The 26,527-nt window shown below is 42.8% G+C and overlaps 2 protein-coding genes across 3 annotated transcripts in view; one reads left to right on the forward strand and one right to left on the reverse strand.

Annotated features, from left to right (window-relative positions):
- Window positions 1-26,527, reverse strand: part of maip1 (matrix AAA peptidase interacting protein 1) — a 231,636-nt gene that overhangs the window by 166,500 nt on the left and 38,609 nt on the right. The gene's annotated exons all lie outside the window — the stretch shown is intronic.
- The window catches only part of LOC129104304 (collagen alpha-3(VI) chain), a 71,749-nt gene that overhangs the window by 33,994 nt on the left and 11,228 nt on the right, over window positions 1-26,527 (forward strand). For both annotated transcript variants that reach the window (XM_054614915.1, XM_054614916.1), the window contains exons 6-25: window positions 19,008-19,619; window positions 19,842-20,453; window positions 20,628-21,215; window positions 21,384-21,995; window positions 22,138-22,472; window positions 23,182-23,260; window positions 23,377-23,522; window positions 23,611-23,703; window positions 23,813-23,866; window positions 24,019-24,090; window positions 24,216-24,242; window positions 24,332-24,376; window positions 24,571-24,624; window positions 24,733-24,795; window positions 25,283-25,348; window positions 25,480-25,533; window positions 25,630-25,665; window positions 25,755-25,817; window positions 26,091-26,153; window positions 26,427-26,489. In XM_054614915.1, the coding sequence (XP_054470890.1) occupies window positions 19,008-19,619; window positions 19,842-20,453; window positions 20,628-21,215; window positions 21,384-21,995; window positions 22,138-22,472; window positions 23,182-23,260; window positions 23,377-23,522; window positions 23,611-23,703; window positions 23,813-23,866; window positions 24,019-24,090; window positions 24,216-24,242; window positions 24,332-24,376; window positions 24,571-24,624; window positions 24,733-24,795; window positions 25,283-25,348; window positions 25,480-25,533; window positions 25,630-25,665; window positions 25,755-25,817; window positions 26,091-26,153; window positions 26,427-26,489 (3,737 nt within the window). The remainder of the gene's footprint in view (window positions 1-19,007; window positions 19,620-19,841; window positions 20,454-20,627; window positions 21,216-21,383; window positions 21,996-22,137; window positions 22,473-23,181; window positions 23,261-23,376; window positions 23,523-23,610; window positions 23,704-23,812; window positions 23,867-24,018; window positions 24,091-24,215; window positions 24,243-24,331; window positions 24,377-24,570; window positions 24,625-24,732; window positions 24,796-25,282; window positions 25,349-25,479; window positions 25,534-25,629; window positions 25,666-25,754; window positions 25,818-26,090; window positions 26,154-26,426; window positions 26,490-26,527) is intronic.

Consider the following 26,527-nt stretch of genomic DNA (forward strand, 5'->3'; position numbering starts at 1 on the left):
TACCCCCGCCTCTGTTCTCAAACAGCAGGGCATCATTGTCATTGGCATTGGAACAAGGACCTCTGACAGTGGAGAGCTGAGGAAAATATCACATGGCCCTAATTACACTCTATCAGTGTCTGAGTTCACTGACCTCCCCAGTGTCCAAGAACAGCTCTCCTCTATAATGAGCACAGTGCTTGTGAGGGCCATACCCATGCCACCAACAGTAACTGGTAAGAAAGTGACTGACTTTACATTTCAAGATCACGGTAGTAAGCAATTTGAACTGTATTAAAGTGTATTTCTCTAAGTTCAGGTCAGCTTGTGCAAATTTGACAAAACAGTTGAGCCTGGATCAATAGAGTATCTTTAAAAACCTTGGGGTTAACTTTCATGATCTGACTTTTGTACGGTAAATGTTTTAAACATAACCCTAAATATGACTCAAATTCTATGTTCCCCAGTGGAGACAGAGCCAACAGGAAGAGATGTTGTGTTCTTGTTGGATGGATCTGATGGTGCTAGAACTGGATTCCCAGCTATGCAAGACTTTGTCCAAAGAGTAGTAGAGAGACTCAGTGTTGATGACAAGAAAGACCGTGTCTCAGTGGTCCAGTACAGCAGAGATCCCGCTGTCCAGTTCTATTTGAACACATACACGACAAAAGTTGAGATCCTTGACATTGTCAGAGGTTTGAGGCACAAAGGCGGAAGACCCTAAACACTGGAGCAGCTCTCCAGTACTTGAAGGATAATGTATTCACGGCCTCTGCCGGGAGCAGGCGCCTGGAAGGAGTTAAACAGGTCCTGATATTGCTCAGTGGTGGACGGTCTTCTGACAGTGTTGATGCACCAGCCTCTGCTCTCAAACAGCTGGGTGTCTTGACCTTTGCAATTGGAACAAAGGAGTCTGATAGCAGAGAACTGCAGAAGATATCCCACAATGACAAATCGCAGTCTGTCTCTGATTTCACTGACCTTCAACGTATCGAAGAGCAACTTCAGTCCTCCTTGGAGGCTTTGGTTATTGACGTCACCCCGGAATCACCAACTGTACTTGGTATGTAGACAAGCAAAGTCTCTGACTGGCCTGAATGGCTACCTGACTTGTTTCACCTACAGTGAGGGAAATTAATTCAGTGAAATAACTGTTTAGCTAGAAGTTGTTCTTTTAAAAGGTCGTGGTGTACGTCTTACTGTTTGAATTTAAAGAAGGCGGTGGATTTGCTTTGCAAAAAATAGTCCATGACTTTATGATAGGTACACGAGAATAACTTATGCAAAGGTTTTTATTTTTTTGTCTTTCTGTCTTTTCTCAGTTGACACTACCCAGAAGGATATTGTTTTCCTTCTCGATGGTTCTGATAGCACAAGGAATGGCTTCCCTGCTATGCTTGATTTTGTTGAGAAAATGGTGGAAAAACTCAATGTGGAAGAAAGCAAAGACCGTGTCTCTGTAGTCCAATACAGCAGAGATGCAGAGGTCCATTTCTATCTGAATACATATACCACAAAAGAAGACATTGTGAATTCGGTCAGAGGGCTGAGACACAGAGGAGGTAGACCCCTCAACACCGGGGCAGCACTCCAATATGTCAGGGGCAACGTCTTTACAAACACCGCCGGGAGTAGGCGCCTGCAAGGTGTTCCACAGATATTGATCCTGCTAAATGGTGGAAGGTCTTATGACAATGTAGATACCCCCGCCTCTGTTCTCAAACAGCAGGGCATCGTTGCCATTGGCATTGGAACAAGGACCTCTGACAGTGGAGAGCTGATGAAAATATCACATGGCCCTAATTACACTCTATCAGTGTCTGAGTTCACTGACCTCCCCAGTGTCCAAGAACAGCTCTCCTCTATAATGAGCACAGTGCTTGTGAGGGCCATACCCATGCCACCAACAGTAACTGGTAAGAAAGTGACTGACTTTACATTTCAAGATCACGGTAGTAAGCAATTTGAACTGTATTAAAGTGTATTTCTCTAAGTTCAGGTCAGCTTGTGCAAATTTGACAAAACAGTTGAGCCTGGATCAATAGAGTATCTTTAAAAACCTTGGGGTTAACTTTCATGATCTGACTTTTGTACGGTAAATGTTTTAAACATAACCCTAAATATGACTCAAATTCTATGTTCCCCAGTGGAGACAGAGCCAACAGGAAGAGATGTTGTGTTCTTGTTGGATGGATCTGATGGTGCTAGAACTGGATTCCCAGCTATGCAAGACTTTGTCCAAAGAGTAGTAGAGAGACTCAGTGTTGATGACAAGAAAGACCGTGTCTCAGTGGTCCAGTACAGCAGAGATCCCGCTGTCCAGTTCTATTTGAACACATACACGACAAAAGTTGAGATCCTTGACATTGTCAGAGGTTTGAGGCACAAAGGCGGAAGACCCCTAAACACTGGAGCAGCTCTCCAGTACTTGAAGGATAATGTATTCACGGCCTCTGCCGGGAGCAGGCGCCTGGAAGGAGTTAAACAGGTCCTGATATTGCTCAGTGGTGGACGGTCTTCTGACAGTGTTGATGCACCAGCCTCTGCTCTCAAACAGCTGGGTGTCTTGACCTTTGCAATTGGAACAAAGGAGTCTGATAGCAGAGAACTGCAGAAGATATCCCACAATGACAAATCGCAGTCTGTCTCTGATTTCACTGACCTTCAACGTATCGAAGAGCAACTTCAGTCCTCCTTGGAGGCTTTGGTTATTGACGTCACCCCGGAATCACCAACTGTACTTGGTATGTAGACAAGCAAAGTCTCTGACTGGCCTGAATGGCTACCTGACTTGTTTCACCTACAGTGAGGGAAATTAATTCAGTGAAATAACTGTTTAGCTAGAAGTTGTTCTTTTAAAAAGGTCGTGGTGTACGTCTTACTGTTTGAATTTAAAGAAGGCGGTGGATTTGCTTTGCAAAAAATAGTCCATGACTTTATGATAGGTACACGAGAATAACTTATGCAAAGGTTTTTATTTTTTTGTCTTTCTGTCTTTTCTCAGTTGACACTACCCAGAAGGATATTGTTTTCCTTCTCGATGGTTCTGATAGCACAAGGAATGGCTTCCCTGCTATGCTTGATTTTGTTGAGAAAATGGTGGAAAAACTCAATGTGGAAGAAAGCAAAGACCGTGTCTCTGTAGTCCAATACAGCAGAGATGCAGAGGTCCATTTCTATCTGAATACATATACCACAAAAGAAGACATTGTGAATTCGGTAAGAGGGCTGAGACACAGAGGAGGTAGACCCCTCAACACCGGGGCAGCACTCCAATATGTCAGGGGCAACGTCTTTACAAACACCGCCGGGAGTAGGCGCCTGCAAGGTGTTCCACAGATATTGATCCTGCTAAATGGTGGAAGGTCTTATGACAATGTAGATACCCCCGCCTCTGTTCTCAAACAGCAGGGCATCGTTGCCATTGGCATTGGAACAAGGACCTCTGACAGTGGAGAGCTGATGAAAATATCACATGGCCCTAATTACACTCTATCAGTGTCTGAGTTCACTGACCTCCCCAGTGTCCAAGAACAGCTCTCCTCTATAATGAGCACAGTGCTTGTGAGGGCCATACCCATGCCACCAACAGTAACTGGTAAGAAAGTGACTGACTTTACATTTCAAGATCACGGTAGTAAGCAATTTGAACTGTATTAAAGTGTATTTCTCTAAGTTCAGGTCAGCTTGTGCAAATTTGACAAAACAGTTGAGCCTGGATCAATAGAGTATCTTTAAAAACCTTGGGGTTAACTTTCATGATCTGACTTTTGTACGGTAAATGTTTTAAACATAACCCTAAATATGACTCAAATTCTATGTTCCCCAGTGGAGACAGAGCCAACAGGAAGAGATGTTGTGTTCTTGTTGGATGGATCTGATGGTGCTAGAACTGGATTCCCAGCTATGCAAGACTTTGTCCAAAGAGTAGTAGAGAGACTCAGTGTTGATGACAAGAAAGACCGTGTCTCAGTGGTCCAGTACAGCAGAGATCCCGCTGTCCAGTTCTATTTGAACACATACACGACAAAAGTTGAGATCCTTGACATTGTCAGAGGTTTGAGGCACAAAGGCGGAAGACCCCTAAACACTGGAGCAGCTCTCCAGTACTTGAAGGATAATGTATTCACGGCCTCTGCCGGGAGCAGGCGCCTGGAAGGAGTTAAACAGGTCCTGATATTGCTCAGTGGTGGACGGTCTTCTGACAGTGTTGATGCACCAGCCTCTGCTCTCAAACAGCTGGGTGTCTTGACCTTTGCAATTGGAACAAAGGAGTCTGATAGCAGAGAACTGCAGAAGATATCCCACAATGACAAATCGCAGTCTGTCTCTGATTTCACTGACCTTCAACGTATCGAAGAGCAACTTCAGTCCTCCTTGGAGGCTTTGGTTATTGACGTCACCCCGGAATCACCAACTGTACTTGGTATGTAGACAAGCAAAGTCTCTGACTGGCCTGAATGGCTACCTGACTTGTTTCACCTACAGTGAGGGAAATTAATTCAGTGAAATAACTGTTTAGCTAGAAGTTGTTCTTTTAAAAAGGTCGTGGTGTACGTCTTACTGTTTGAATTTAAAGAAGGCGGTGGATTTGCTTTGCAAAAAATAGTCCATGACTTTATGATAGGTACACGAGAATAACTTATGCAAAGGTTTTTATTTTTTTGTCTTTCTGTCTTTTCTCAGTTGACACTACCCAGAAGGATATTGTTTTCCTTCTCGATGGTTCTGATAGCACAAGGAATGGCTTCCCTGCTATGCTTGATTTTGTTGAGAAAATGGTGGAAAAACTCAATGTGGAAGAAAGCAAAGACCGTGTCTCTGTAGTCCAATACAGCAGAGATGCAGAGGTCCATTTCTATCTGAATACATATACCACAAAAGAAGACATTGTGAATTCGGTCAGAGGGCTGAGACACAGAGGAGGTAGACCCCTCAACACCGGGGCAGCACTCCAATATGTCAGGGGCAACGTCTTTACAAACACCGCCGGGAGTAGGCGCCTGCAAGGTGTTCCACAGATATTGATCCTGCTAAATGGTGGAAGGTCTTATGACAATGTAGATACCCCCGCCTCTGTTCTCAAACAGCAGGGCATCGTTGCCATTGGCATTGGAACAAGGACCTCTGACAGTGGAGAGCTGATGAAAATATCACATGGCCCTAATTACACTCTATCAGTGTCTGAGTTCACTGACCTCCCCAGTGTCCAAGAACAGCTCTCCTCTATAATGAGCACAGTGCTTGTGAGGGCCATACCCATGCCACCAACAGTAACTGGTAAGAAAGTGACTGACTTTACATTTCAAGATCACGGTAGTAAGCAATTTGAACTGTATTAAAGTGTATTTCTCTAAGTTCAGGTCAGCTTGTGCAAATTTGACAAAACAGTTGAGCCTGGATTAATAGAGTATCTTTGAAAACCTTGGGGTTAACTTTCATGATTAACTTTTGTACGGTAAATGTTTTAAACATAACCCTAAATATGACTCAAATTCTATGTTCCCCAGTGGAGACAGAGCCAACAGGAAGAGATGTTGTGTTCTTGTTGGATGGATCTGATGGTGCTAGAACTGGATTCCCAGCTATGCAAGACTTTGTCCAAAGAGTAGTAGAGAGACTCAGTGTTGATGACAAGAAAGACCGTGTCTCAGTGGTCCAGTACAGCAGAGATCCCGCTGTCCAGTTCTATTTGAACACATACACGACAAAAGTTGAGATCCTTGACATTGTCAGAGGTTTGAGGCACAAAGGCGGAAGACCCCTAAACACTGGAGCAGCTCTCCAGTACTTGAAGGATAATGTATTCACGGCCTCTGCCGGGAGCAGGCGCCTGGAAGGAGTTAAACAGGTCCTGATATTGCTCAGTGGTGGACGGTCTTCTGACAGTGTTGATGCACCAGCCTCTGCTCTCAAACAGCTGGGTGTCTTGACCTTTGCAATTGGAACAAAGGAGTCTGATAGCAGAGAACTGCAGAAGATATCCCACAATGACAAATCGCAGTCTGTCTCTGATTTCACTGACCTTCAACGTATCGAAGAGCAACTTCAGTCCTCCTTGGAGGCTTTGGTTATTGACGTCACCCCGGAATCACCAACTGTACTTGGTATGTAGACAAGCAAAGTCTCTGACTGGCCTGAATGGCTACCTGACTTGTTTCACCTACAGTGAGGGAAATTAATTCAGTGAAATAACTGTTTAGCTAGAAGTTGTTCTTTTAAAAAGGTCGTGGTGTACGTCTTACTGTTTGAATTTAAAGAAGGCGGTGGATTTGCTTTGCAAAAAATAGTCCATGACTTTATGATAGGTACACGAGAATAACTTATGCAAAGGTTTTTATTTTTTTGTCTTTCTGTCTTTTCTCAGTTGACACTACCCAGAAGGATATTGTTTTCCTTCTCGATGGTTCTGATAGCACAAGGAATGGCTTCCCTGCTATGCTTGATTTTGTTGAGAAAATGGTGGAAAAACTCAATGTGGAAGAAAGCAAAGACCGTGTCTCTGTAGTCCAATACAGCAGAGATGCAGAGGTCCATTTCTATCTGAATACATATACCACAAAAGAAGACATTGTGAATTCGGTCAGAGGGCTGAGACACAGAGGAGGTAGACCCCTCAACACCGGGGCAGCACTCCAATATGTCAGGGGCAACGTCTTTACAAACACCGCCGGGAGTAGGCGCCTGCAAGGTGTTCCACAGATATTGATCCTGCTAAATGGTGGAAGGTCTTATGACAATGTAGATACCCCCGCCTCTGTTCTCAAACAGCAGGGCATCGTTGCCATTGGCATTGGAACAAGGACCTCTGACAGTGGATGATGAAAATATCACATGGCCCTAATTACACTCTATCAGTGTCTGAGTTCACTGACCTCCCCAGTGTCCAAGAACAGCTCTCCTCTATAATGAGCACAGTGCTTGTGAGGGCCATACCCATGCCACCAACAGTAACTGGTAAGAAAGTGACTGACTTTACATTTCAAGATCACGGTAGTAAGCAATTTGAACTGTATTAAAGTGTATTTCTCTAAGTTCAGGTCAGCTTGTGCAAATTTGACAAAACAGTTGAGCCTGGATTAATAGAGTATCTTTGAAAACCTTGGGGTTAACTTTCATTAACTTTTGTACGGTAAATGTTTTAAACATAACCCTAAATATGACTCAAATTCTATGTTCCCCAGTGGAGACAGAGCCAACAGGAAGAGATGTTGTGTTCTTGTTGGATGGATCTGATGGTGCTAGAACTGGATTCCCAGCTATGCAAGACTTTGTCCAAAGAGTAGTAGAGAGACTCAGTGTTGATGACAAGAAAGACCGTGTCTCAGTGGTCCAGTACAGCAGAGATCCCGCTGTCCAGTTCTATTTGAACACATACACGACAAAAGTTGAGATCCTTGACATTGTCAGAGGTTTGAGGCACAAAGGCGGAAGACCCCTAAACACTGGAGCAGCTCTCCAGTACTTGAAGGATAATGTATTCACGGCCTCTGCCGGGAGCAGGCGCCTGGAAGGAGTTAAACAGGTCCTGATATTGCTCAGTGGTGGACGGTCTTCTGACAGTGTTGATGCACCAGCCTCTGCTCTCAAACAGCTGGGTGTCTTGACCTTTGCAATTGGAACAAAGGAGTCTGATAGCAGAGAACTGCAGAAGATATCCCACAATGACAAATCGCAGTCTGTCTCTGATTTCACTGACCTTCAACGTATCGAAGAGCAACTTCAGTCCTCCTTGGAGGCTTTGGTTATTGACGTCACCCCGGAATCACCAACTGTACTTGGTATGTAGACAAGCAAAGTCTCTGACTGGCCTGAATGGCTACCTGACTTGTTTCACCTACAGTGAGGGAAATTAATTCAGTGAAATAACTGTTTAGCTAGAAGTTGTTCTTTTAAAAAGGTCGTGGTGTACGTCTTACTGTTTGAATTTAAAGAAGGCGGTGGATTTGCTTTGCAAAAAATAGTCCATGACTTTATGATAGGTACACGAGAATAACTTATGCAAAGGTTTTTATTTTTTTGTCTTTCTGTCTTTTCTCAGTTGACACTACCCAGAAGGATATTGTTTTCCTTCTCGATGGTTCTGATAGCACAAGGAATGGCTTCCCTGCTATGCTTGATTTTGTTGAGAAAATGGTGGAAAAACTCAATGTGGAAGAAAGCAAAGACCGTGTCTCTGTAGTCCAATACAGCAGAGATGCAGAGGTCCATTTCTATCTGAATACATATACCACAAAAGAAGACATTGTGAATTCGGTCAGAGGGCTGAGACACAGAGGAGGTAGACCCCTCAACACCGGGGCAGCACTCCAATATGTCAGGGGCAACGTCTTTACAAACACCGCCGGGAGTAGGCGCCTGCAAGGTGTTCCACAGATATTGATCCTGCTAAATGGTGGAAGGTCTTATGACAATGTAGATACCCCCGCCTCTGTTCTCAAACAGCAGGGCATCGTTGCCATTGGCATTGGAACAAGGACCTCTGACAGTGGAGAGCTGATGAAAATATCACATGGCCCTAATTACACTCTATCAGTGTCTGAGTTCACTGACCTCCCCAGTGTCCAAGAACAGCTCTCCTCTATAATGAGCACAGTGCTTGTGAGGGCCATACCCATGCCACCAACAGTAACTGGTAAGAAAGTGACTGACTTTACATTTCAAGATCACGGTAGTAAGCAATTTGAACTGTATTAAAGTGTATTTCTCTAAGTTCAGGTCAGCTTGTGCAAATTTGACAAAACAGTTGAGCCTGGATTAATAGAGTATCTTTGAAAACCTTGGGGTTAACTTTCATTAACTTTTGTACGGTAAATGTTTTAAACATAACCCTAAATATGACTCAAATTCTATGTTCCCCAGTGGAGACAGAGCCAACAGGAAGAGATGTTGTGTTCTTGTTGGATGGATCTGATGGTGCTAGAACTGGATTCCCAGCTATGCAAGACTTTGTCCAAAGAGTAGTAGAGAGACTCAGTGTTGATGACAAGAAAGACCGTGTCTCAGTGGTCCAGTACAGCAGAGATCCCGCTGTCCAGTTCTATTTGAACACATACACGACAAAAGTTGAGATCCTTGACATTGTCAGAGGTTTGAGGCACAAAGGCGGAAGACCCCTAAACACTGGAGCAGCTCTCCAGTACTTGAAGGATAATGTATTCACGGCCTCTGCCGGGAGCAGGCGCCTGGAAGGAGTTAAACAGGTCCTGATATTGCTCAGTGGTGGACGGTCTTCTGACAGTGTTGATGCACCAGCCTCTGCTCTCAAACAGCTGGGTGTCTTGACCTTTGCAATTGGAACAAAGGAGTCTGATAGCAGAGAACTGCAGAAGATATCCCACAATGACAAATCGCAGTCTGTCTCTGATTTCACTGACCTTCAACGTATCGAAGAGCAACTTCAGTCCTCCTTGGAGGCTTTGGTTATTGACGTCACCCCGGAATCACCAACTGTACTTGGTATGTAGACAAGCAAAGTCTCTGACTGGCCTGAATGGCTACCTGACTTGTTTCACCTACAGTGAGGGAAATTAATTCAGTGAAATAACTGTTTAGCTAGAAGTTGTTCTTTTAAAAAGGTCGTGGTGTACGTCTTACTGTTTGAATTTAAAGAAGGCGGTGGATTTGCTTTGCAAAAAATAGTCCATGACTTTATGATAGGTACACGAGAATAACTTATGCAAAGGTTTTTATTTTTTTGTCTTTCTGTCTTTTCTCAGTTGACACTACCCAGAAGGATATTGTTTTCCTTCTCGATGGTTCTGATAGCACAAGGAATGGCTTCCCTGCTATGCTTGATTTTGTTGAGAAAATGGTGGAAAAACTCAATGTGGAAGAAAGCAAAGACCGTGTCTCTGTAGTCCAATACAGCAGAGATGCAGAGGTCCATTTCTATCTGAATACATATACCACAAAAGAAGACATTGTGAATTCGGTCAGAGGGCTGAGACACAGAGGAGGTAGACCCCTCAACACCGGGGCAGCACTCCAATATGTCAGAGGCAACGTCTTTACAAACACCGCCGGGAGTAGGCGCCTACAAGGTGTTCCACAGATATTGATCCTGCTAAATGGTGGAAGGTCTTATGACAATGTAGATACCCCCGCCTCTGTTCTCAAACAGCAGGGCATCGTTGCCATTGGCATTGGAACAAGGACCTCTGACAGTGGAGAGCTGATGAAAATATCACATGGCCCTAATTACACTCTATCAGTGTCTGAGTTCACTGACCTCCCCAGTGTCCAAGAACAGCTCTCCTCTATAATGAGCACAGTGCTTGTGAGGGCCATACCCATGCCACCAACAGTAACTGGTAAGAAAGTGACTGACTTTACATTTCAAGATCACGGTAGTAAGCAATTTGAACTGTATTAAAGTGTATTTCTCTAAGTTCAGGTCAGCTTGTGCAAATTTGACAAAACAGTTGAGCCTGGATTAATAGAGTATCTTTGAAAACCTTGGGGTTAACTTTCATTAACTTTTGTACGGTAAATGTTTTAAACATAACCCTAAATATGACTCAAATTCTATGTTCCCCAGTGGAGACAGAGCCAACAGGAAGAGATGTTGTGTTCTTGTTGGATGGATCTGATGGTGCTAGAACTGGATTCCCAGCTATGCAAGACTTTGTCCAAAGAGTAGTAGAGAGACTCAGTGTTGATGACAAGAAAGACCGTGTCTCAGTGGTCCAGTACAGCAGAGATCCCGCTGTCCAGTTCTATTTGAACACATACACGACAAAAGTTGAGATCCTTGACATTGTCAGAGGTTTGAGGCACAAAGGCGGAAGACCCCTAAACACTGGAGCAGCTCTCCAGTACTTGAAGGATAATGTATTCACGGCCTCTGCCGGGAGCAGGCGCCTGGAAGGAGTTAAACAGGTCCTGATATTGCTCAGTGGTGGACGGTCTTCTGACAGTGTTGATGCACCAGCCTCTGCTCTCAAACAGCTGGGTGTCTTGACCTTTGCAATTGGAACAAAGGAGTCTGATAGCAGAGAACTGCAGAAGATATCCCACAATGACAAATCGCAGTCTGTGTCTGATTTCACTGACCTTCAACGTATCGAAGAGCAACTTCAGTCCTCCTTGGAGGCTTTGGTTATTGACGTCACCCCGGAATCACCAACTGTACTTGGTATGTAGACAAGCAAAGTCTCTGACTGGCCTGAATGGCTACCTGACTTGTTTCACCTACAGTGAGGGAAATGAATTCAGTGAAATAACTGTTTAGCTAGAAGTTGTTCTTTTAAAAAGGTCGTGGTGTACGTCTTACTGTTTGAATTTAAAGAAGGCGGTGGATTTGCTTTGCAAAAAATAGTCCATGACTTTATGATAGGTACACGAGAATAACTTATGCAAAGGTTTTTATTTTTTTGTCTTTCTGTCTTTTCTCAGTTGACACTACCCAGAAGGATATTGTTTTCCTTCTCGATGGTTCTGATAGCACAAGGAATGGCTTCCCTGCTATGCTTGATTTTGTTGAGAAAATGGTGGAAAAACTCAATGTGGAAGAAAGCAAAGACCGTGTCTCTGTAGTCCAATACAGCAGAGATGCAGAGGTCCATTTCTATCTGAATACATATACCACAAAAGAAGACATTGTGAATTCGGTCAGAGGGCTGAGACACAGAGGAGGTACACCCCTCAACACCGGGGCAGCACTCCAATATGTCAGGGGCAACGTCTTTACAAACACCGCCGGGAGTAGGCGCCTGCAAGGTGTTCCACAGATATTGATCCTGCTAAATGGTGGAAGGTCTTATGACAATGTAGATACCCCCGCCTCTGTTCTCAAACAGCAGGGCATCGTTGCCATTGGCATTGGAACAAGGACCTCTGACAGTGGAGAGCTGATGAAAATATCACATGGCCCTAATTACACTCTATCAGTGTCTGAGTTCACTGACCTCCCCAGTGTCCAAGAACAGCTCTCCTCTATAATGAGCACAGTGCTTGTGAGGGCCATACCCATGCCACCAACAGTAACTGGTAAGAAAGTGACTGACTTTACATTTCAAGATCACGGTAGTAAGCAATTTGAACTGTATTAAAGTGTATTTCTCTAAGTTCAGGTCAGCTTGTGCAAATTTGACAAAACAGTTGAGCCTGGATTAATAGAGTATCTTTGAAAACCTTGGGGTTAACTTTCATTAACTTTTGTACGGTAAATGTTTTAAACATAACCCTAAATATGACTCAAATTCTATGTTCCCCAGTGGAGACAGAGCCAACAGGAAGAGATGTTGTGTTCTTGTTGGATGGATCTGATGGTGCTAGAACTGGATTCCCAGCTATGCAAGACTTTGTCCAAAGAGTAGTAGAGAGACTCAGTGTTGATGACAAGAAAGACCGTGTCTCAGTGGTCCAGTACAGCAGAGATCCCGCTGTCCAGTTCTATTTGAACACATACACGACAAAAGTTGAGATCCTTGACATTGTCAGAGGTTTGAGGCACAAAGGCGGAAGACCCCTAAACACTGGAGCAGCTCTCCAGTACTTGAAGGATAATGTATTCACGGCCTCTGCCGGGAGCAGGCGCCTGGAAGGAGTTAAACAGGTCCTGATATTGCTCAGTGGTGGACGGTCTTCTGACAGTGTTGATGCACCAGCCTCTGCTCTCAAACAGCTGGGTGTCTTGACCTTTGCAATTGGAACAAAGGAGTCTGATAGCAGAGAACTGCAGAAGATATCCCACAATGACAAATCGCTGTCTGTGTCTGATTTCACTGACCTTCAACGTATCGAAGAGCAACTTCAGTCCTCCTTGGAGGCTTTGGTTATTGACGTCACCCCGGAATCACCAACTGTACTTGGTATGTAGACAAGCAAAGTCTCTGACTGGCCTGAATGGCTACCTGACTTGTTTCACCTACAGTGAGGGAAATTAATTCAGTGAAATAACTGTTTAGCTAGAAGTTGTTCTTTTAAAAAGGTCGTGGTGTACGTCTTACTGTTTGAATTTAAAGAAGGCGGTGGATTTGCGTAGCAAAAAATAGTCCATGACTTTATGATAGGTACACGAGAATAACTTATGCGAAGGTTTTTATTTTTTTGTCTTTCTGTCTTTTCTCAGTTGACACTACCCAGAAGGATATTGTTTTCCTTCTCGATGGTTCTTATAGCACAAGGAATGGCTTCCCTGCTATGCTTGATTTTGTTGAGAAAATGGTGGAAAAACTCAATGTGGAAGAAAGCAAAGACCGTGTCTCTGTAGTCCAATACAGCAGAGATGCAGAGGTCCATTTCTATCTGAATACATATACCACAAAAGAAGACATTGTGAATTCGGTCAGAGGGCTGAGACACAGAGGAGGTAGACCCCTCAACACCGGGGCAGCACTCCAATATGTCAGGGACAACGTCTTTACAAACACCGCCGGGAGTAGGCGCCTGCAAGGTGTTCCACAGATATTGATCCTGCTAAGTGGTGGAAGGTCTTATGACAATGTAGATACCCCCGCCTCTGTTCTCAAACAGCAGGGCATCGTTGCCATTGGCATTGGAACAAGGACCTCTGACAGTGGAGAGCTGATGAAAATATCACATGGCCCTAATTACACTCTATCAGTGTCTGAGTTCACTGACCTCCCCAGTGTCCAAGAACAGCTCTCCTCTATAATGAGCACAGTGCTTGTGAGGGCCATACCCATGCCACCAACAGTAACTGGTAAGAAAGTGACTGAATTTACATTTCAAGATCACGGTAGTAAGCAATTTGAACTGTATTAAAGTGTATTTCTCTAAGTTAACAGTTGAGCCTGGATTAATAGAGTATCTTTGAAAACCTTGGGGTTAACTTTCATTAACTTTTGTACGGTAAATGTTTTAAACATAACCCTAAATATGACTCAAATTCTATGTTCCCCAGTGGAGACAGAGCCAACAGGAAGAGATGTTGTGTTCTTGTTGGATGGATCTGATGGTGCTAGAACTGGATTCCCAGCTATGCAAGACTTTGTCCAAAGAGTAGTAGAGAGACTCAGTGTTGATGACAAGAAAGACCGTGTCTCAGTGGTCCAGTACAGCAGAGATCCCGCTGTCCAGTTCTATTTGAACACATACACGACAAAAGTTGAGATCCTTGACATTGTCAGAGGTTTGAGGCACAAAGGCGGAAGACCCCTAAACACTGGAGCAGCTCTCCAGCACTTGAAGGATAATGTATTCACGGCCTCTGCCGGGAGCAGGCGCCTGGAAGGAGTTAAACAGGTCCTGATATTGCTCAGTGGTGGACGGTCTTCTGACAGTGTTGATGCACCAGCCTCTGCTCTCAAACAGCTGGGTGTCTTGACCTTTGCAATTGGAACAAAGGAGTCTGATAGCAGAGAACTGCAGAAGATATCCCACAATGACAAATCGCTGTCTGTGTCTGATTTCACTGACCTTCAACGTATCGAAGAGCAACTTCAGTCCTCCTTGGAGGCTTTGGTTATTGACGTCACCCCGGAATCACCAACTGTACTTGGTATGTAGACAAGCAAAGTCTCTGACTGGCCTGAATGGCTACCTGACTTGTTTCACCTACAGTGAGGGAAATTAATTCAGTGAAATAACTGTTTAGCTAGAAGTTGTTCTTTTAAAAAGGTCGTGGTGTACGTCTTACTGTTTGAATTTAAAGAAGGCGGTGGATTTGCTTTGCAAAAAATAGTCCATGACTTTATGATAGGTACACGAGAATAACTTATGCAAAGGTTTTTATTTTTTTGTCTTTCTGTCTTTTCTCAGTTGACACTACCCAGAAGGATATTGTTTTCCTTCTCGATGGTTCTTATAGCACAAGGAATGGCTTCCCTGCTATGCTTGATTTTGTTGAGAAAATGGTGGAAAAACTCAATGTGGAAGAAAGCAAAGACCGTGTCTCTGTAGTCCAATACAGCAGAGATGCAGAGGTCCATTTCTATCTGAATACATATACCACAAAAGAAGACATTGTGAATTCGGTCAGAGGGCTGAGACACAGAGGAGGTAGACCCCTCAACACCGGGGCAGCACTCCAATATGTCAGGGACAACGTCTTTACAAACACCGCCGGGAGTAGGCGCCTACAAGGTGTTCCACAGATATTGATCCTGCTAAGTGGTGGAAGGTCTTATGACAATGTAGATACCCCCGCCTCTGTTCTCAAACAGCAGGGCATCGTTGCCATTGGCATTGGAACAAGGACCTCTGACAGTGGAGAGCTGATGAAAATATCACATGGCCCTAATTACACTCTATCAGTGTCTGAGTTCACTGACCTCCCCAGTGTCCAAGAACAGCTCTCCTCTATAATGAGCACAGTGCTTGTGAGGGCCATACCCATGCCACCAACAGTAACTGGTAAGAAAGTGACTGAATTTACATTTCAAGATCACGGTAGTAAGCAATTTGAACTGTATTAAAGTGTATTTCTCTAAGTTCTGGTCAGCATGTGCAACTTTGACAAAACAGTTGAGCCTGGATTAATAGAGTATCTTTGAAAACCTTGGGGTTAACTTTCATTAACTTTTGTACGGTAAATGTTTTAAACATAACCCTAAATATGACTCAAATTCTATGTTCCCCAGTGGAGACAGAGCCAACAGGAAGAGATGTTGTGTTCTTGTTGGATGGATCTGATGGTGCTAGAACTGGATTCCCAGCTATGCAAGACTTTGTCCAAAGAGTAGTAGAGAGACTCAGTGTTGATGACAAGAAAGACCGTGTCTCAGTGGTCCAGTACAGCAGAGATCCCGCTGTCCAGTTCTATTTGAACACATACACGACAAAAGTTGAGATCCTTGACATTGTCAGAGGTTTGAGGCACAAAGGCGGAAGACCCCTAAACACTGGAGCAGCTCTCCAGTACTTGAAGGATAATGTATTCACGGCCTCTGCCGGGAGCAGGCGCCTGGAAGGAGTTAAACAGGTCCTGATATTGCTCAGTGGTGGACGGTCTTCTGACAGTGTTGATGCACCAGCCTCTGCTCTCAAACAGCTGGGTGTCTTGACCTTTGCAATTGGAACAAAGGAGTCTGATAGCAGAGAACTGCAGAAGATATCCCACAATGACAAATCGCTGTCTGTGTCTGATTTCACTGACCTTCAACGTATCGAAGAGCAACTTCAGTCCTCCTTGGAGGCTTTGGTTATTGACGTCACCCCGGAATCACCAACTGTACTTGGTATGTAGACAAGCAAAGTCTCTGACTGGCCTGAATGGCTACCTGACTTGTTTCACCTACAGTGAGGGAAATTAATTCAGTGAAATAACTGTTTAGCTCCAAGTTGTTCTTTTAAAAAGGTCGTGGTGTACGTCTTACTGTTTGAATTTAAAGAAGGCGGTGGATTTGCTTTGCAAAAAATAGTCCATGACTTTATGATAGGTACACGAGAATAACTTATGCAAAGGTTTTTATTTTTTTGTCTTTCTGTCTTTTCTCAGTTGACACTACCCAGAAGGATATTGTTTTCCTTCTCGATGGTTCTGATAGCACAAGGAATGGCTTCCCTGCTATGCTTGATTTTGTTGAGAAAATGGTGGAAAAACTCAATGTGGAAGAAAGCAAAGACCGTGTCTCTGTAGTCCAATACAGCAGAGATGCAGAGGTCCATTTCTATCTGAATACATATACCACAAAAGAAGACATTGTGAATTCGGTAAGAGGGCTGAGACACAGAGGAGGTAGACCCCTCAACACCGGGGCAGCACTCCAATATGTCAGGGACAACGTCTTTACAAACACCGCCGGGAGTAGGCGCCTACAAGGTGTTCCACAGATATTGATCCTGCTAAGTGGTGGAAGGTCTTATGACAATGTAGATACCCCCGCCTCTGTTCTCAAACAGCAGGGCATCGTTGCCATTGGCATTGGAACAAGGGCCTCTGACAGTGGAGAGCTGATGAAAATATCACATGGCCCTAATTACACTCTATCAGTGTCTGAGTTCACTGACCTCCCCAGTGTCCAAGAACAGCTCTCCTCTATAATGAGCACAGTGCTTGTGAGGGCCATACCCATGCCACCAACAGTAACTGGTAAGAAAGTGACTGACTTTACATTTCAAGATCACGGTAGTAAGCAATTTGAACTGTATTAAAGTGTATTTCTCTAAGTTCTGGTCAGCATGTGCAACTTTGACAAAACAGTTGAGCCTGGATTAATAGAGTATCTTTGAAAACCTTGGGGTTAACTTTCATTAACTTTTGTACGGTAAATATTTTAAACATAACCCTAAATATGACTCAAATTCTATGTTCCCCAGTGGTGACAGAGCCAACAGGAAGAGATGTTGTGTTCTTGTTGGATGGATCTGATGGTGCTAGAACTGGATTCCCAGCTATGCAAGACTTTGTCCAAAGAGTAGTAGAGAGACTCAGTGTTGATGACAAGAAAGACCGTGTCTCAGTGGTCCAGTACAGCAGAGATCCCGCTGTCCAGTTCTATTTGAACACATACACGACAAAAGTTGAGATCCTTGACATTGTCAGAGGTTTGAGGCACAAAGGCGGAAGACCCCTAAACACTGGAGCAGCTCTCCAGTACTTGAAGGATAATGTATTCACGGCCTCTGCCGGGAGCAGGCGCCTGGAAGGAGTTAAACAGGTCCTGATATTGCTCAGTGGTGGACGGTCTTCTGACAGTGTTGATGCACCAGCCTCTGCTCTCAAACAGCTGGGTGTCTTGACCTTTGCAATTGGAACAAAGGAGTCTGATAGCAGAGAACTGCAGAAGATATCCCACAATGACAAATCGCTGTCTGTGTCTGATTTCACTGACCTTCCCCGTATCAATCAGCAACTTATGTTTGTCTTGGAGCCTCTGGTTACTGAGGTCACCCCAGAACCGCCAACTGTACTGGGTATGTTGACAAACACTTCCTCTTGTTGGCCTGAAAGGCTGCCTGATTTGTTTTACCTACACTAAAGGAAATAAATGAAGTGCATTAACTCTTAAGCTCCACGTGCTCTATTCATGTGATGCTGGATTCCCAGCATCACATGAATAGAGCAAATTACATGAATCGAGCACAAAAAAGCTGAAGTCCAGAAAAGTGAACACACAAGTATGAAGTTCTTCCCCTGTTCAAAATAAAGGAATATTATAATCTTTAAGTGTTAATTAATAAAAGAACAATTTTGCATTTTTTTCTCATGGTTTATACATCTGAAATTTTTAATCAGTATGAAATTTTCCCTTCTCATGGTAAATAAAAAATATGCAACAACAGAATGAAAGCAAGTACCATGCAAATAAAAAACAATACAAATAAAGTAAATCATTTAAGATCTGGGACCTAGATACCTTTGGAGCCAGAATAGACTATGGAGAAGGTTGTTGTTTCTGAAGAATTAGCTCCAGCTCATAGAAACAGACGATGGAATACCTGAAATAATAGATATTGCATTAACATAAGCTCATTCTTAATGCACACAAGCAGTCATAGCAAAGCAGGTCAAATGTAATTTTGATTCAATGTTATCGTCAGTTCCTGCTAAGATCATAGCAGCAGCATGTTGTCCTAGCTGAGTCGTTCAGTTTATAACTACAGCACTTATATTTTAAGTAGGTTCACAAGTTGTAGGTATTTTCAGTGTGAGAAATTTCATCAACAAAACCGCGTGGATCTCAAAATTCTTGCTGGCTGGCTAAGACATCTCTGTGTGGATGATTTACGGTATACAGTGATGAAAATTGAGGTTGTGAGATGTAGGCTGGATGTGTCAAGTTTATTCTGCCCTCAATACACTAGGACTCATAGGTATTGTTATTTTCAAACAATTCAACTTTCATTCATTTCTAGCCAAATTTTATGCTTGAAGAAGACACTGTTTCCCATAATTTACAAGGTCCCTGTTTAATGAAGAAAAGAAAGAGGAGAAGTTGTGAGAATAACACACTATATATGGTTTGTGAACTAATTATGGGCTAAACTTTTCACCATGCTATCAAGTCAAGAAGGAGTCCCACAATCTGTAAAAATGCAGTCAAACATGATTGTATTATTGCTGCTGTAATATTCTATTCTATATTTTGATTTCTGTTTTACATTTTTGTGTCTTTCAGCTGAAATGCAGGGGCCCCGGAAGGATGTCGTTTTCGTTGTTGATGGATCTGATGGTGTTGGACGGGAATTTCCTATCATCCAGGAATTTATCCGCAGGGTTGTAGAGAGTCTCAATGTGGGCGAGAGTAAGATCCGTATTGGTGTTGTCCAGTATGGTGATTTTGCTCAAGCTGACATGTTTTTGAATACACATACAACTAAAGAAGGTGTTTTGCAAGCCGTCAGGGGAATGAGGCAGCGAGGAGGAAGACAACGTAACCTGGGTCAAGCCTTGCAGTTTGTCAGTCAGGATGTTCTGATAGCAACACGCGGTAGCAGGAAGGAAGAGGGTGTACCGCAGTTTGTAATTGTCGTCTCCAGTGGGTCTTCAACAGATGACATCAGTAGTGCAGCATCATCCCTCAAACAATCTAGAGTTCTTCCCTTCAGCATCGGGACCAGGGATGTTAACCCTACAGAGCTTCGGGTGGTGTCATATGTGCCTAACTTTGCCTTCACTATTGATGACCTTCCTGGCCTGTACACCGTCCAAGAAAATTTAATCACCACTCTCACTGAGCTGTCAGATGAAGACATCACCAGGATGCGTCCAGTATTCCCAACCATTGAAGGTAATTTCACTCAATTAAATTGTTTCAATTTGAATTTTTCAGCCTGAATTAATTCTCACACACCCCACCCCACTTACTTTATAATAGTATATGTCTTTCTTCTAGTGACTTACTTTCAAATAATATGTCTATTTCAGTCATACTGCATGTCCTCTATGTATAATAGAAACTATGAAGTTATTAATCATACCTTGTTTCTGTGCTTGCATTCTGTTTGAACAGTAATCACACCAGCACCCACAGGAGGAGAAAAGAGGGATGTTGTATTTCTAATAGATGGATCCACAGCGGTGCGTAGTGAGTTCTCTTCCATCCGTGAAATGATAAGAAGAGTTGTGGAGAAGCTGGATGTGGGATTGGATAAGGTCCGAATTTCTGTGGTACAGTACAGTGATGACCCTAAGCTAGAATTCCTTTTGAATGAATTCTCCACCAAAGATGAAGTACGCCAGGCTGTATTGAAAATTCGAAGCCAAGGTGGGGACCGTCTAAACACAGGTCGTGCTCTTGAGTGGGTCTATAGAAACATCTACCAGAGGTCAGCGGGAAGCCGCATTGAGGAGGGTGTGCCCCAGTTCCTTATTCTAGTTACAGGTGGCAAGTCTACAGATGATGTATCCACTGCAGCTGAACAACTTAAGAGAAACCAGGTTGCACCTCTTGCCATTGGTTCAAGGAATGCAGACACTGCTGAACTGAGACAGATTTCCCTGAGGCCTGAACTGGTATATACAGTTGACAGTTTCCAGCAGCTTCCAAGAGTGGAGTCACAGCTCATTGATTCAGTCAGAACAATATCCACCAGCACTTATGTTCTTCCCTCAGGGGACTTAGGTAAGAAATACTTTTGCATGTATTCATTTAAAGATAACTTCCACTTGTAAATGCTCAAAACAGAAACTGAAATATACATCATTTGATCTTTATAAATCTTTTAAAGCATAATTCCTTTTTTAATACATTTCAAAATAAAGTATACCTTCCTCTCTCTTTTTTGTGCTTATTTAGATCTTGGGAGAAAGGACATTATTTTCCTGATTGATGGCTCAGACAACACAGGTGCTGCTGGCGTTGCACATATCCGTGACTTCATCCTCAACATTGTCCAACAACTCAAAGTGCAGCCTGATCAAGTGCGCGTAGGGGTTGTCCAGTATGCAGACAAAGTTAAAACAGAGTTCTCACTTAAATCTCACAACAACAAGCCAGCTGTTGTCTCTGCTATCAAAAGACTTCGTCAGATGGGTGGCCGGTCTTCAGATCTGGCTAATGCCATTGAGTATGTAATACAGAATGAGTTAAAACCTGCTGCAGGGGTTCGTCAAGAGGCCTCCCAGCATCTTGTGGTTCTCACAGGTGGACGTTCCCCCCAGGATGTTTCCATCTATGGACCTCTGCTTAAGGGCAAACGTATCAACTGCATTGGTGTTGGAGCTGCTAATGCCGACAAAAAGCAGCTAACCCAAATAGCCACCACCTCGGCTGATGTCCTCCAGGTTCCCGAATTCAATGGCCTGCCAGCAATCCAGCAGGGGGTTATTGACAGGTTGAGTGGGACCATTCCAGAGGAACCACCCACAGACTATGAGAATCCTAGTAAGTTTTTTTTAAAGTACACATTTTACAGATACTTAGATAACACATTTTACCTAAATATGGTCTCACAATGCTAATATCTTATGAGTCCATTATATCAAGTTGCTCTTTTGTTTTTATCCTTATTCACCCTATGTCCTCATCAATATCTTATCTTCCTTCTCATAGCATCCAGCCTGCCTCTGCCCAAAAAGGCTGATATAGTGTTTTTGGTAGATGGCTCCATTAACTTAGGCAGGGACCACTTCAAAGAAGTGATGCAGTTTATCAACAACCTAATTGATCTGTTCTTCAACGAGAGAGACAACCTGCGGATCGGCCTGGCACATTATGCCACAGATGTGACTGATGTCTTCTATCTCAACACATACCAGAACCGAGAGGACATTTTAAGTGCCGTTGGCCGAGCAGAGTACAAAGGTGGACGTAGACTCAACACTGGTGCAGCTATTCGCCATGCTCAAGATGTTCACTTTACCAAAGAAAAAGGCAGCAGGGTGGATGAGGGCACTCCTCAGATCCTAATGGTTATCACTGGAGGACGCTCTGCTGATGATGGCAAAACAGCAGTACTTGGTCTGAAGAAAAGAGGTGTGAGAGTCTTTGCCGTAGGCGTGGGCAACATTGAGGATGAGTTAGAAGACTTAGCAAGTGAGTCTTCCACTGTGGCTAGAGCAAGCACCTTTCCGGAACTTTCAGAGCTCAATGAGCAAATACTGGAGACTTTGGATGATGAAGTTAAAGGGAATCTGTGTGTTGGCATGCAGGAAACTTCTAAACGTAAGAGAAATGGTATTTTGTTTATTTGACAATGGACCTTGTTCACATTTGATTTGCAACTTGTAATTAAATGTTACAGTTTCCCAATATTTTCTGTGGTTCACAAAAGAAAGGATAAAAAAACCCATGCTCTGTTTTACAGCCTGCAGCATAGAGGTGTTGGTGGGCTTTGATGTTTCTGCTCAGAACATCTTCACTGCTCAGACAAACCTCCAGATGAAGGTTCAAGGCATTCTGGAAAGGATTTCCAAAATGGGAGCTATCAGTTGCTCATCTGGGCAGATTCCCTCTGTACAAGTGGGCATGCTGGCCCTAGACTCAGCCTCTGAGCCTGTCCAGCTGGACTTCACAGACAAGTCTCAACAGCTATTTGGGTCCTTCAGTAGCCTGAGAAGTCGTGGCCCCTATGTCCTCAATGGCAAGACCATCTCAGCTTACACAAATAGGTTCAACACAAGACAGGACGACGTTGTCAAGGTAGGCTACTGACACCGTTTCAACTAGAGATGTCCCAATCAAAAGATACATTGCAAAAACACAACTTGGATCCTCTAATATCCTATGTTAACTCTATCTTTCTCATTAGCAAATGTGTACAAAACATCCAAGTAGCAGATTCCCAGTTTTAGCCAGCACTGGCTATTGCTTTTGTTGATTGCTAGTCATATCAGCTGCTAATTAACGTTAATTCGGTGAGTTACATGATGGCCGGCCAAACTGAGACATGCCTGTCTCTGCTGAAAGTGTTCTCTGTAAGGCTGTGTCTGTACTTGTTAAAGATAGTTTGATGGGGAAGAACCTCAACTCTGTAACACAGTCCAATCAAAGCAGACAGAGTGTTTCTTTAGTCCCGACAACAGAGTAATATTTCTCCTCTCTAGCGGATGTGTCATGTCACTTACAGTCGTATTCCCCCAGTTATTCATCATTCATATCATGTCAATAATTTAAGATGAACAATGTAATAGTTTTTAACCAGAACCTTCAGTATTTGGATAAATTTGCTCATAAAAAATATGTTAATCTAACTTTTGAAATCCACAGCTGTTAATTCAAAGAGTCAGATACACATTTAATCAACAATTAGATAGATACAAGTTTAGGATTGAACTCTGTATCCGCAAATACAGAATATTAAAGTACATGGCCGGAAAAACTGCAACTGAAATGTGTTTTCCCCCATAAGGTTGTCGTTCATCTTACTGATGGTATTGACGCCCCATTAGATGAATTGAAAAAGGGAGTTGAGGAGCTTCGTTTGTCAGGTAAAAGATGATACAGTACAAAAGGCCCTTAAGGACTATCTATCCTTAAACATCTGTGAAATTATAGCAATATCATACTCCGAAGTAATTCATTTTCCTGAATCTGTGCAAAACAGGAGTGAACAGTTTCATCCTGGTCGGACTAGAGCGAGTGCCCAACTTTGAGGAAGCTTTGCTGCTGGAATTTGGTCGGGGATTCAGGTACACCAGACCTTTACGACTCAATATCATGGACTTGGACTATGAGCTAATGGAAGAACTGGTGAGTACTAATCAGTCAGACAGAAAACTTTCATGAGTTTTTGTTTTCCCCTTGAATCCTCCAATATTTGTTTTATTTTGCTCTGCAGGACAATATTGCAGAGAGGGAGTGCTGTGCAGTACCATGCAAATGCACTGGCACCAGAGGAGACCGAGGAGCAGTTGGACTCTCAGGGTCTAAGGTAGCCAATGTCAAAATAAAATAAAATATATTTTTTTAAATCTCGCCTTTTATTACACCACAAATGATTTGTTTATCAGAGGCTAATACTTAGTTGTTTTGTCTTTCAGGGTGCTGCAGGATCACCAGGAAGCCAAGGACATCCTGGAGATGAGGGTGGACCTGTAAGTTTGAATGTCTTATATGTGTAGTTACAGTCTGACACTGTTTCTGAGAGACTTTCCGACACTTGCTGTAAACTGTCCTGATCTTTTTTTATCTCAACGTGTGCAGTGACAATTTTCAATGTTCTTTTTGTTTTATCCTGTAATGACAGGGAGAGAGAGGTCCTCCTGGTGTGAATGGAACTCAGGGTTTCCAGGGATGTCCAGGACAAAGAGGTGTCAAGGTAAAGGCTTTGAAATTAACTGCAACATTCAACTTCAACTCAATTGTTACTTTAAACTATCAATTTTATCGTTATGATTTATTTAGTACAGTTGTGTGACACTGTTCTTTTCTTCTTCTGTTCAGGGTTCTCGTGGGTACTCAGGAGAAAAGGTGAGTATTTTTTCTTTCTTTTTTTCAGAGTCTTCATTAGTAGATAAAAGAAAAAGGCTACTGATTAACCAACGGCTACTATGTTTCAGGGAGAATTTGGAGAAATTGGGCTTGATGGCATTAATGGAGAAGACGTAAGTGTGTGTTATATTAGATTTTGTCATACAATCCATTTCTTTAATATGTAATAAATCATACAGAATCATGTACAGTTGCTTCTCGTCTTAAGTTGTGGGGCAGCAATGATTTCATGTGGCAAACATATGTGAATGTGTACTGGTTTATGCATGATTGTTTGGTTTAATTGGAATCTGCTGTATGTTTTCAGGGCAAAAGTGGAGTGGCCGGACCCTCGGGAGTGGGCGGAAACCCTGGCAGAAGAGTGAGAAACTAGATCAATTTTAGCTTTACATTTTTTTCTACTCATTTTTTCTTGAAAAATCTCAAATGGTTATGATAAATGCTCGCTAAGCATATATCTTGCTTTTAGGGTCCCAAAGGTACCAAAGGACAAGCAGGAGACGGAGGAGAAATAGGAATCAGAGGAGACCCTGTGAGTATTATGGAAACTGGTTTTAGTGGCATTGATATTTTCAGAATGAATCAATAAAACAACATATTGTTAGCCTATAAAAACCATGAAATCAAACAAACAACAAATTCCTGAACTGATTAAGGTAGAATATTGATTCATATTTTGTGCATTAGCTATTTGTAAATGTGTTTGCATGCGAAAACAGTATGAACATAGAGTGAAAATGAATTTTAAAAAAATACGAATTCCCAGACCAGCTTGGATTGAGTCATGAAGTTATATTCATCCATTCCTTAATGGCCACTGTTTTAATGCCCTTGATCTGGACTCCCAACAGTGGCCAGCGGTAAAAGATTGTGATGCCTGATCATTTAGTATGTGCATCCCTTCCTCAGCATGCCATTGTTCCCCCGGGCATTTTGTAGACATAGGAACATGTTATTGGTACGTATTTTAGGGTGTTTGAATGTTGGTGAAATTTGAAAAAGTGATATTTGTCTCATAGGGTTTAAGTGGACAAGATAACAACCGCGAAGGACCTAAAGGTGACCCTGGTGATGCTGGACCAGCGGTAATGTCCCCCTTCACACATTGTATTGTTATATATAGAAAAGCAATCCTGCCAATGCATTTTCAACATGACATGGTTCATTTGTGTTTGCATGTTTTTGTTTTATTGGGATATCTGCTCCGAAATGACAGGGAGAGCCTGGTGAGGATGGACAGAAGGGAGGCCCCGGTGACCTCGGAAGAGACGTAAACTATTTTGCCATGTCTTCATTATCTTTGCTACATACTGACTTGCCAGTGATTTTTGTTAATCAAGACTGTTTTCTGCTCCCACTTCATTAGGGAGCTAATGGCAGAAGAGGCCAGCCTGGACAGGCTGTAAGTAACTTTTTGGTGATAACATACATTACTTTATACTTATTGCAGTAACTCTTGTAATGGCAGTTACATTTTGCACATCATTTTAGGGTAATCACGGAAGGCCAGGAGTTGATGGTGTTCAGGGAGAACCTGGTATAGGAGGATCAAGAGTAAGTTTGTTGTTCTTTTTTATTCAATCTACAAATACAAAAGCATGTTTCATAGTGGATGTTGTCATTACCGTTAAGACTTCAAGGGCAGCATCAACAATATAACAAATTGTTTTGACTGGATTGTGTCTGGTGTATTTACATTAGTTTTGACTGGACTGGGACTGATGTATCAAGAGATGTGTGTTAATTCTTTACTTGAGGGTTGGAAGTCTAGCTTTGATATGCAAGAAACTGGTGCGTCATTGATGTTTGGTTTGTCTTTTCTTTAAGGGTCCACCTGGACCAAATGGTACACCAGGACCCAGAGGAGAAGATGGAAACCCTGGACCCAGAGTAAGTGTACCTGTTAAGGTCATATTATTAAAGAGAATATTTTTCTATGTCAAGTCATATATATTTATGGCTCACATTAACAACCAGTCAGTTTTAAATGGTAAAATTCAGATAGAGCAGAAAGAGCAGAAATATTAAAATCTAATTTCAAAAACAGCTAATAACTTTGCAACTGCAATGGCACACTGGCTGAACTGACTGAAAATCATTTGCAATATACTTTATTTTGAGAAAAGGGATGTATTCTAATATCGTTATGTTTTTTTTTTCCAGGGTCCCGGAGGAAATCCAGGTCCCACTGGAGACAAGGGTAGAAGAGGAGCTCTTGGTCGCAAGGTATTGTGTGGGAAATTATTTGGCTTTTTTTCTTCCAT

This window comes from Anoplopoma fimbria, chromosome 16 (genome assembly GCF_027596085.1).
Source record: "Anoplopoma fimbria isolate UVic2021 breed Golden Eagle Sablefish chromosome 16, Afim_UVic_2022, whole genome shotgun sequence".
Lineage (NCBI taxonomy): Eukaryota > Metazoa > Chordata > Actinopteri > Perciformes > Anoplopomatidae > Anoplopoma > Anoplopoma fimbria.